This window comes from Neltuma alba, unplaced genomic scaffold (assembly GCF_004799145.2).
Source record: "Neltuma alba isolate B1F8T4 unplaced genomic scaffold, ASM479914v2 tig00005518_pilon, whole genome shotgun sequence".
In the NCBI taxonomy this organism is placed as follows: Eukaryota; Viridiplantae; Streptophyta; class Magnoliopsida; order Fabales; family Fabaceae; genus Neltuma; species Neltuma alba.
This window is the reverse complement of record NW_021634142.1, coordinates 67,486-78,510: the sequence shown is the minus strand read 5'-3', so window position 1 is coordinate 78,510 and position 11,025 is coordinate 67,486. Positions and strand designations below refer to the sequence as shown.

Here is an 11,025-nt window from a genome sequence, read left to right as displayed (position 1 = left end):
AAAGCAAAATACAAGGAATATTTTATTGGGGCTCGATTACTAAAAAATTTTAACATTGGATTTTGAGGGACAAACACTTCTTCCCGAACAAAATAAACAGGTATAGAATAATTCAAGTACACAACAAATGTAACAGTGTATGGTTCCAAATTTAGATGACTATGGGGAAGCCAAAACATGGTAATTTTCATTTAATTCACCGTGGATCGCAACCCCTTCTATGCGGATTCGGGCATACGCCTCTTTCTGACAAAGAGAGCGGCATTAAAGAATCTATTCAGTTTGGTCACTTTTTTGTGCCAAGCAAAAAAATTTGCATTCGAGATGCTTAATTCAGCTCCTGGAATCTCCTTAATTGGTTGGCTCCTCAGCAAATTTACCATCAAGGAAGTCTTGAGCGCGCTTTAAACATGAAAGATACTCTTTCTTTATTTCAGGAGAATCAGCAACTGACTTTTCAGATACATACTGTAAAGAAGATCATAGTTGTCATAAATGTTCAAAACCTCATGTGAGGGATGAAAGGACATGCATATAAATCTTTCACATTTACTAGCAAATTTGGGATGCAACACTTGGTAGCGTATAACAAGAGCAATCAATAATTATCACCAAACTATGTTTACAGATAAAGGGTTCAAATTTTTCATGTGATAGGGTTCAATTTTACCTCCCTATAAGCGGAAACACATTGAACAAGTGCCTTCCGAGCTTCACGATTTGCATGCTCTTCCTGTTTTGCAAAATGAACAGAAATCACATAGACAAATAGAATAACATAGTATAGAGTACACGATTACAAGTGTTACAAGACTTGTAAAATGAAATGTCAAAAGCATCATTTCATGTTTTAAATTAGGATACTCCTTTCAGTCCTAAATATAAGAATTAGTTAAGGGAGTTACTTTAGTCCTAAATGTAAGATGTCAATCGATTTTATCTTCCAAATTTATAATTTTCTTCTTAAACTATCCCTATTATTGCACTTATTAAAAGGAGATTTCTATTAGTAGGGTAGTTTCTAATACAAATGATTAAAGGGATATTCTTAGGAAACCAATACATAATTTTTCACAGATAACTAATTTAATTAAATTATTTTTGTAAATTAGTTATCTAACTCTTATATTTAATTACATTTAAAACTGAGAAGAGTAATAGGTCATCCATTGATCCGAAGACCCATAAAGTTACAGGACTCTTTATATCGAGTTAAAAAGGTCTACTGATAGCAATCACCAGCATATAATTTTATTGCAACAGCTATTCCAGAGGGATGAATGCTCTAGATTTCCCAAAAATCGAAAGCTAGCAAAGATCTAAAATCTTGAGTTCATATTCTATTCATGCACATCAATCTATACCTTGCACTCCTGTTAAACATGAACCAAACTGCGTTTACAGATGACTTAAAGCAAAGGAAGAAGAACAAACCAACAACTCCAATGGATACTGCAGCAATTTTAACTGCAGCATCCAATGTTTTTCCTCGTGCGGTCATAGAAGAATTTGAATCATGTGGTCAATAGTTACATATAATTACACAATCTATTAATTCTGAAGCAAAATAATCAGATACCATCAAATATTGTATTCTAACCTGAGTTTCCAGCAATCCTTGCTTAGCTAACTCCAATGATGCCAAAGTACTGAGCGATTGCAACTGCAAAAATCACAATTCAAATCTATATTTCAAAAAATCTTTGCAGGTTGAAGAAATTCCAGATGAAGAATAATCCACCACCTCAGTACATATATTAAAAGAAAACCAAAGAAACTAGAAGAAAGCATGACTGCACCAACAAAATCACCCTGCTACCTTCTGTGGATATTCATTCATGGCACTTGCCCCACGCAAATTTTGGCTACGTTTTTCGCTACAATTGGTATGAGCTAGAATAACCTAGTCAAGAACTTGAAAAAAAAAATATCATGCTAAATCATACCACTTTTCACAAAGGTCTTTATACCACCAAATAGTGTTCCCCTCCATTACATCAACAAAAGAAATCACATGTAAAGGCAACATTACTCTGATATGCTATGCAGGTACTAGCTAACTAAATTTGTAACTAATGTAAGAAATATATGAGCATACTTCTATGATCATAGGAACAAAAGTGAATGTAGCAGCGTGACCTTCAAATAAGAACACTTTTCAGGGCAGAAGCCTTCATGCCGGTGCCAGATATTTAACTTCTGGGCAAAAATGCATAAAGATGAGGAATCATGAAAATTAAAAAAAACTGACCAGTATGATTAATGCCACTTGTCTTTCCTTTGTAGAACGTCCTAGAACACCGTAATCTTTTGTGTTGACCTTCTGTTTCAATAATTTATTTAACACTTGACGGGCAATCCTGAGATTGAATATATAACAGCCTATCAATAATGTGCACAAATGCACGCAAAAGAAAGATAACCTATTCACTAAAGATTATTATGAGACAGCACTTAGAGAATCCTGCTAAAAGTTAGCATAATAAAACCAAAACCAAACTGAATACGAAAGACCTACAATTATTTGGATAATTGGTTTTCAACCAAAAAGAAAAATTATAGAGCAGGAACAGATGCCAAACTACTTCATGGAAGACCTATAAAGATCTTAGCCTAGTTTTTCTTTCTATATGCCCTGAAAATGATCAATGTAATAAGTTCTTGGAGGAAAAACCTCACAATGTTCATATCATACACACCAAGTGAAGGAACCACACAAACAATGGATGACCTGATTTCACAACTAAAAATGCGAAAGTTAAGAAAAGAAAGACTAATCAGGAGCTCATGAATATCTAACATATTTTCTTGAGAAAACCAACCCAACAATAAACCTAAACCATAGACAAAAGCTTGGCTTTCAAACTAGGATCCTCATATGGCAGATCAAAGAAGCTTGTTAACAGAATTCTGTTTATTCTTCATTTTGCATGATGGAAACCTGTATACTTTCTGGATGCCTAAAAAGTCTGTCCAGCCAAGACATATTATTATTATTGTCTTCTTATATCTCTAGTCTCTGAATGCTCCCTCTCATTTCTAATTATGTAACATTTCTAAGGGAATGAAAGAAAAAAAATCTGTCTTGTATGCAAACTAAGTCTGGTCAGGTGAGAATGTTTTGGCTCTTCTGAAGTGTTCCAACCAAATCTACATGATGTATAGACAAGACTGAATGTTGTGGGCATGAAATCAAAATTCACCCGCCCAGGAAGCTTTGACAAAAGTAAATATAAAAAAAGGCATTAACAAGAAAGCAACATGATGGCAGATCTGGAAGGAAAGGCTAATTGGCATTGGGAAAACCTGTGACAATTTATTTTAGATATCAAAATTTAGTCATGCAAAAGCTACACGTGATCAGCAAAAATAAACCTTATGGAATTATTCAAATGCTCCTTTGCCCTATCAAGCTCAGCTTCTCCAGAAGCATCCCACTTGTGCAGTTGGCTGCTGTTGAGCACCACTCCTCTTGCTAGATGAAGCAGGTTAGCACCAATCTGAACGTGGAAAAAAAAAAAAAAGGTAAGGCCTGTGCATTTTGGTAAATGTAAACAACAAAGATTACAAAATAACAAGCATAAACTAACTGTTCATTACAAGAGTAGAATATTAAAAAATATACATTATATATATATATATATATTAAAGTTAACTACCGGCTTTGCAAAAAATTGAGTAGAGAACTCAACTCTCGGATAAAAAAAACCAACAAAATCCAATATCATCCAAGTATTTGAAAATACAGGGCACCGGAACATCCACATAACCTATTATGTGAAATTTTTTTAATGCCTTATAGTAGATTGCTGTTTCATAAAATAACTGCACATCATAATTAAGCTCCCACAGTCAACTAAGCTTTAATCTTGGAGGCATATTAGAGAAGTCAAATCCAAGTTGTTACAGAAAAAGAACTCCTTCCACTACCTTGTGGACTTAAAATATGAGGGGGGCAAGTTGGAAATATAACCATTCCTAGGAAAATAAACTGATTGATACCATTCAAATTTAGGTTGATCAGTTCGTTAAAATCACATTTCATGATATCTAAATGAGTATGTGGACAACAACCAAACCTGAATATGGTCGTGAGGAAGTATGACTTTCCGGGCATCAAGACATCTATAAGGAAAGCAAAAGGATATCAACTGATAAAGTCAAAGCCAAATTTCTTTCTGAGGCTACAATATAACAAATCACCTTTGAAGAAGCTCTTGCGAGGCTTTTAAATTATTAGATGCTTGCAGAGTCAGAGCTAAACCCTCAGCCACAGCAATAGTGTCCAGGGAATTCCACCCCTGCCTTCCACAAATCACGTCACACTTTTTATAGGACAAAAACCTAACCAAGCAAAATGATAACAGCTAATTGTAGAAGATAGCAAGTGGCAAAGGAAAATAAGATCAGAGTTGGTCAGCCAAGGGTCAACATATAGCACCCGTCTGTTGCTTTGCCTGTCATAATACCCTTAATGACCATCAATACATAATAGTCCGAAGATCCTTCAATTTAGATTATTTCCTAAGAAATTCAACTCTTAAAAATGTTTGTCAAGTATAATCAACTTTCGATAGACATAGAACTTTGATTTGATAAAACGTTTAAAATGTTACAAGTAAATGAGCACGTCAGTCAGAGCAACACGTAAATTAAACAGAGAAATGGATTCCAATAAATAACCTTTGATAGTTCCATGTTATGTAGAATCTTTCTTTGAATCATCTCAGCTTCAGCATATCGATGTGATTTCATGTATATCTACAAGTAGCAAAAACTTAATGAGAATCCAAAAATTAGACCTAGAAAAAATTATAACCTGAAAAACTGGAACCGAACTGTGAGAACTGCTAGAAGCCAGCCATGGGTTTGTATAATGCTGTGGATTCAAGTGAGCGCTCTCCTAGGAAAGGGTTGCATGGGACTTAATCAGTGGGATGTGCAACTTGCCTTGTTGGCTTAGGAGAGAATGAAATGTATCAGTTTCATGAAGAACACGTTGGGCCGTATTAATACGAGACCAGCAATGACTGCATTTGTTGATTATGTGCTTTTGTTGGATCTACCTTCTGTGTGATATCAGATCAGTGGGTCCATTGACATAAGTATGCGTTAGATTTGATAGGTTTCTAATTTCTGCTACTCAGAAGGAGCACCTTCTTGCAGCATGAAAAGTATACTTTCAAATTTCTTGGATTCTATAACTTTTAGGTCATAGTTGCTTCCTTGAAACCTTTTAATGATTACTAGTCCATCCCCACCCTCCTACACCTCATATGCGTCCCCACCACCCAACTAAAAAAAAGGAAAAGAAAAGAAAAGAAAACGGCTTCTCTTGCTTGGCCCCAGTAAATTTTAGAAAATCCAAATACTCAAATTATCTTCTTTGTTATCCATGGATAATAAGAATCAACCATGACCAACAAAGTATATCGTCAAAAGAATAAAAAACAACCTGGGAGAGATATCGAAGTCTTCTAATGCATATAGAGGACTCCCCTTCACCACCTTCCTACATGGATAAACAATTTGTCCTATGAAGATAACAATCCATAATCACAAAAGCACCTGTTCGGCTTTTAAGGTATAGAAAAGATGCACCTCTAGCATTCTTATAGAGTCCTGAATAAAGGCCTCAGCATCCCCTTCTTTTCCTTGAAGATACAGCACCTGAACACTCAATTTTGTAGCAAATTAAAATCCAATCAAGCTCAAACTCCAGAATGCATTAAACAAATAAAGCCACCTAAACAAGCTATTCAATTCAGACCAAACTATCGAGACACCCAAATGAAGATGAATACCAGATCCACCAATGAAATACATAGAACCTAACTCCTAGAAACTCATCCCTCATAGCCACTAAATCATATATTTCAAGTTTCAAAGGTATTCTTTTCTCTATTAAAGAAGAGTATCTAGAGGACAGAGGAAAACAAAACAAGAGAATAATAAAAGGAGAAAGAAATCTAAGAAGCTCTGAAATATGGGAATCCTAAAATGACCTCTCAAAACGCCTTAATTCCTATGAAGACCTTAGGGATGATATGATCTCACATTCAATAATATTTTTTATGAAGTACGCCTAATTTTGTATTATCATGTATGATATAAAAATCTCAAATCCGTGCACATTTTTGTAATAAGCTATACAGAATTAACTTGTCCAACCTTCACATTGATATTTGTGATAAATAATTTCAGATAATTTTCTATCTCCAACATGTAAATCTAGATTCCTTGTCAATAGAATATCTATCATAGTCTTACATACAATAAAACCAATGTGAAGAAAGAATAGTAGAGTAAAAGGATGAATTATTACCACGCCTAGATGATACATTGTATCAGAACAGTCTGGATGGTTATATCCCAAAACCCGCCTTTTTATCTGGGTATTTCTCAATAAAAAACTCGAGTTCAGATATGAGTTATGAAATGATTACAATAAATAACTAAGGTGAAGATGAAAAATGTTTCCTGATTGTGAATCAGTATAGTAGTTCCACACCTTCAAAGCCATCTGCCAAAATCAAAAGCCAAAGGAAGGAGAATTGCGTCAAAAAAAATGGAGGAAAAAAATGTGATCACTACGACTGAAGGAAAAATAGATTGACTAACAATAAATAGATGAGCTGTCAACAGATATCGATCATGACAACCATACTCTGAGAATGGGTAATGGATCTCATAACATGGTCGTGAGGAAATCGAGTGAGGAACATTGCCTCATAAAATCCTTTACCCATATATTCTCCTACCCAAAAGTTTTTACAGAAACCAATGTCCAAATAGCTCTTCTTCTTTTTTCCCCCCCCTTAAATCTTCCAGAAACCCAAATGACAAAGAAGCTACTGCATAGGAATAGACTCAGAAGTACTCAGCACAATTACCACTAACTATTGCCTATATCGTATCTATGTACACACACACATACAAAAAAAATCCCAATTTATGATGAGCTGAGCAAAATGCTAAGATTTTCATGGTTGTTATGGGATAAAATTGTCTTCAGGATCTCATTTTCTGGTGCTTGATTCATGGACCATTCTAAGGAATCTCCTTAACAAGAATGAAACAAAAGAAGGGTTGATTTGTCATAGGATATTGATCATCATCATCATCATCATTTGTTACCAAGATAGTTAAGCTCTAGAGACTAAACAATTTACCGCGTAGTAAACACGAGCTTCTTCCAATTTCCGCTGTCCAAGGAAGAACTGACCGAGGTTATGAGCGGCAGCTCCCACTCTGCAAAAATCACAGTTTTAATCCTCAAATAAAGAAATGAAGACCTTCCTAAGCTTCAGAGTCTTTAACTTAAGACGGATTTTTTGACTTCCAAAAAGGCATTGATTGGGAATCAATTTTGGTGCTTTGTTGAGGAGGCGATGCTGGGAAGGGAAGCATTCTAAATACAAGAACAAAATTCAAGAAGTGATCAAGATGCACGAATGTGGAAAAATAAATATAGCACATACATATGCTATGATTTCTTTGCGAAGTATCATCTAAAAATTTATAGTATACACTCTAGGTGTATTTTGTTAGCGAACATTGCACATATTTTCAAGGGTCACTCTCCACCTTACTTTTGTTAAGAAAATCACTTTGGTTCCCTGTAATTGCAAATGGTTGTTTCGTTTCAAGGGGGACCCTTGATCTATATTAATGAGGTCATGAAAGTGAGGAAATGCCAAGAAAATCTAGAATCCTCTAGCGTAAATAACTAACAAAGAGAACTGTTATGCAGAGAAGAGAATTAGAAAAGGAAAGCCACATAATTATTAGGTCATCTATGAATTCTGTGTGATGGTTTTTCCATTGTGTGGTGGCATAAGGCTTTTAACTTCATGGAGATGGGGAACAATCGCACCCAGCCATAAATAATTTATTACTCCTAAATATTAAAAAAAATAATTATGATGGTTTTACAGAAAATGCACTTCACCGTATATCTTCAGGTCCAAATGATTCCTCCAATATGCTGATAGCTTCTAAATACAGTGGCTCTGCTTTGTCAAAAGCCTTCTTGACTCTGTACAACTCAGCCTAAAATGAGAATCATAGTAACAATTGAGTTGTCTTACTACAGAATCTTCTCTCTTTAGGCAAATGAAGTAATCATTATGAGGCAATACCAAATAGAAGTAATTAGAGCAGGCATAATCAACCAATATGACTCCTTCAAAATAATACAGAAAGGAATGAGTTTTGCTAGAAGTTGAAAATTTCCATACACTTATATCAATCACATCATCTAATGTCTTTAAAAATTGAATGCTTTAAGTCGTGCAACTGTTAATATCACAACCTTTCTTGGCATTTTAATTATTCTGCCTATACGAAGTATGATCATGCACCAAGATTTCTTGCAGAAATGCAAGCACAGATATAATTCACCAAATCTCAGGCCCCAAAAAAATATATCATATGTACGGGAATATATGATAAAACATTATCACCTATAAAGGATAAGAAACTCTTCAAAGGCATCACAAATTTTTTTTTTTTTTTGGGGGGGGGGGGGAGAACAAGATTAACAGTGGAAAAAAATGAAGACAGAAACTCAATGAGGTTCAGTAAAGAAAACTCTCCAGGCAGATTCCTCAATGATTTACGAAACAGTTCTCACAACTTCAATTAAAAAGAAGACGTTTGTCAAATATTAAAAAAATAATAATAATAAGACAGCAACCAAATGACAATTTTTAAGAAAAAATTCTCTAGGAGGATTCCTAAATGATTTACTGCAAAGTTCTCACAAATAATTAGGAAGAAGATAATTATCAAGTGTAAGCCATCTTGATGATAAGCTGACCAGATTGTTGCATGCAGATGCAACATGTGGGTCTCTCTGGCCAAAACCTTCTCTAGCTTCTTGCACCGCAGAAAGGAAGAGCTTTTCAGCTTCATCTATTTTTCCCTGGCAGATAGTTGACAGAAAATAAACTTTGGAACGCAAAAGATATAACTGACGAAAAATGAAACATAGCAAAAAGAAAACCTGCTTGCCTCAAGAAAAAATTCTCTCCCTTTATCGGTAAAGACCCTCCATTTTGATGTGTGTATATTTGATACTACAGAGCCATCCTCAATTTTTTGCAATCCAGTTATGTCATCCTTTTCAGCGTCACTATCAAGAACTGCTTCTTTTGATGCATCTTTTGCAAACACAGGGTTGGCATTGATGCCAATAATTAATGCTGCATAAAGATCAGAGTAATCAATCCCACCTCTTTGAACCATCTGACAGTGCCTCGGCCAGTTTGATTTACACAACATAGATCCAGATGGAATGTCAGCCATCGTGATAGTGCATATGAACTAAAAGCTAATACAATTATAGAAGCAAGTATGATAGGTAGATCACATGAGGGCAGAGACAGTGGGAAACAAGTTTTATATTCAATTCTATCTGGGAATTGACTTGGGAAAAATAGCCCGCAGTAAACAAGCTAATTTTCAATCTAGATATTATTCTACATCCTGAGCAACAAATTTCCTCCCCATTTAAAAGGAATAGAAGACTACCACGTGTTGTTGTGAATAACCTAGTGCATTGCTATAGGGTTGTGATTATTTTTCTGAATCTTCTCTAGATAGAATAAAGAATTTCTTGGGAAGTATGGATGTTACAAGGTAAAAATATTAAATGCCTCATGATCAACATGACAAAAATGGCATTCATAGAAGTTGATTAGACTTTATAACTGCATGTACAGTTTCCCTGAGTTCCTAAACATAGCTTTTTCTTAATTGCCATAAATTAGTTTAGATATCAGGTTGCAAGCCTTGCCTCCAATAATATTTGCAATCGTTGTGATGTTATGAATTTAAGCATGGAAGGAACATTAAAAGGATGAAGAAGTAACATAATGCAGATTTTAGAATAAAAAACAGCAAAATTACAAGTTGAAAAGAACAAAACAGATTTATGTGTTAATGTCAAAAGCATACCAAGATGTCCATATATCACCGTCCATAGACAAGGACCCCTAGAACATGTCCTCCAACCATGCGCACCCGGTCGATGCCAATGACAAGTAAAATTTTCACCTGATACAACACCAAATGACGAAAAAAACAATAAGTCGTCATCATCGTCACTGTGCGGGACAACTAGAACAAGGCATTATTATCCCTTTTGAACAACCAATACCTGATCTAGCTCTACAGGATACAGCAAATTCAAAACGTTTAAGATTTGATAAACGGTAAATCATCGGTAAGTTATTACAGGACACATGTTCGACATTTTGCAAGGAACTCTCCTAGTTGTCCTATGGGATGCCATCTAAGATAGACGAACTGATTGAGAAATTTATTCGAGCCTATATCCAGGTTCCAAAGTACAAGTTTTAATGCGTATTTTCTCTCACACAGACTAATAAAATCAACTGAACTACGATCCCTGAAGCACTGTGCCATTCTAAAATTAAGAAGTACGGTGACAAAACCTGCAATTTCGAGGCAATCTCAAATTGACATCCTTCTTCCAATTTCGCACTAAACTGTTTATTACTTCGTCACCAAAACCCGACGATTGTAATAAAAATATTGAAACAATATTAAAAAAATTGAGATTATCACTACAATTCGGCACCATATCTGAATTCATAAACTTTCGCATTGATTAGAAGAACTCTGGTGATTTTATGAGGTATTGGTTTTTCGCAGTATCGTCAAACAGTAACAACGACGTGAAGAATAAAAGAATTAGTCGGGTGATTGGTAACGAACCAGGAAGTGAGATGGGCAACGCATTAGAGGTTACTACAGAAGTAGAAGAAGCACTGCGAGAAGGAAAGCGAATCTTTTTGAGTAAATTAGCTGCTACCACCCGCAGAGACATTCTTCCAGCAAGAAAGATGAGGGATAGATACAGAAATACAGAGATTTAATGGATTTACTTATTTCATGTCACTGTGATTAAACTTGAATAGAGTTGTTCTATAAGCGCAAGCACTCAGGGTTTAGGGTTTTGAACAAGGCAAGCCACAGTAGTGAAGTCAGCTGCAGTTC

The 11,025-nt window shown here is 35.2% G+C and overlaps 1 protein-coding gene across 3 annotated transcripts; it reads right to left on the bottom strand.

Moving 5' to 3' along the window:
* Window positions 1–11,025, bottom strand: LOC114747947 (kinesin light chain 3). Of its 3 annotated transcripts, none has more exons than XM_028936297.1 (18): window positions 10,744–11,025; window positions 9,961–10,059; window positions 9,016–9,206; window positions 8,822–8,926; window positions 7,952–8,052; window positions 7,173–7,251; window positions 6,512–6,523; window positions 6,326–6,391; window positions 5,602–5,670; window positions 5,456–5,512; window positions 4,684–4,761; window positions 4,204–4,301; window positions 4,080–4,125; window positions 3,376–3,500; window positions 2,252–2,360; window positions 1,580–1,663; window positions 671–733; window positions 1–468 (listed from the first exon to the last, which is right to left on the bottom strand). In XM_028936297.1, the coding sequence occupies exons 1-18, from the start codon at window positions 10,853–10,855 to the stop codon at window positions 352–354; spliced, it is 1,611 nt and encodes a 536-aa protein (XP_028792130.1). In that variant the 5' UTR covers window positions 10,856–11,025; the 3' UTR covers window positions 1–351. The 3 variants fall into 3 exon arrangements, with proteins under 3 accessions (XP_028792130.1, XP_028792131.1, XP_028792132.1); XM_028936298.1 differs by having other exon boundaries at window positions 1,601–1,663; window positions 10,744–11,024; XM_028936299.1 differs by lacking the exon at window positions 10,744–11,025 and having other exon boundaries at window positions 9,016–9,249; window positions 9,961–10,052.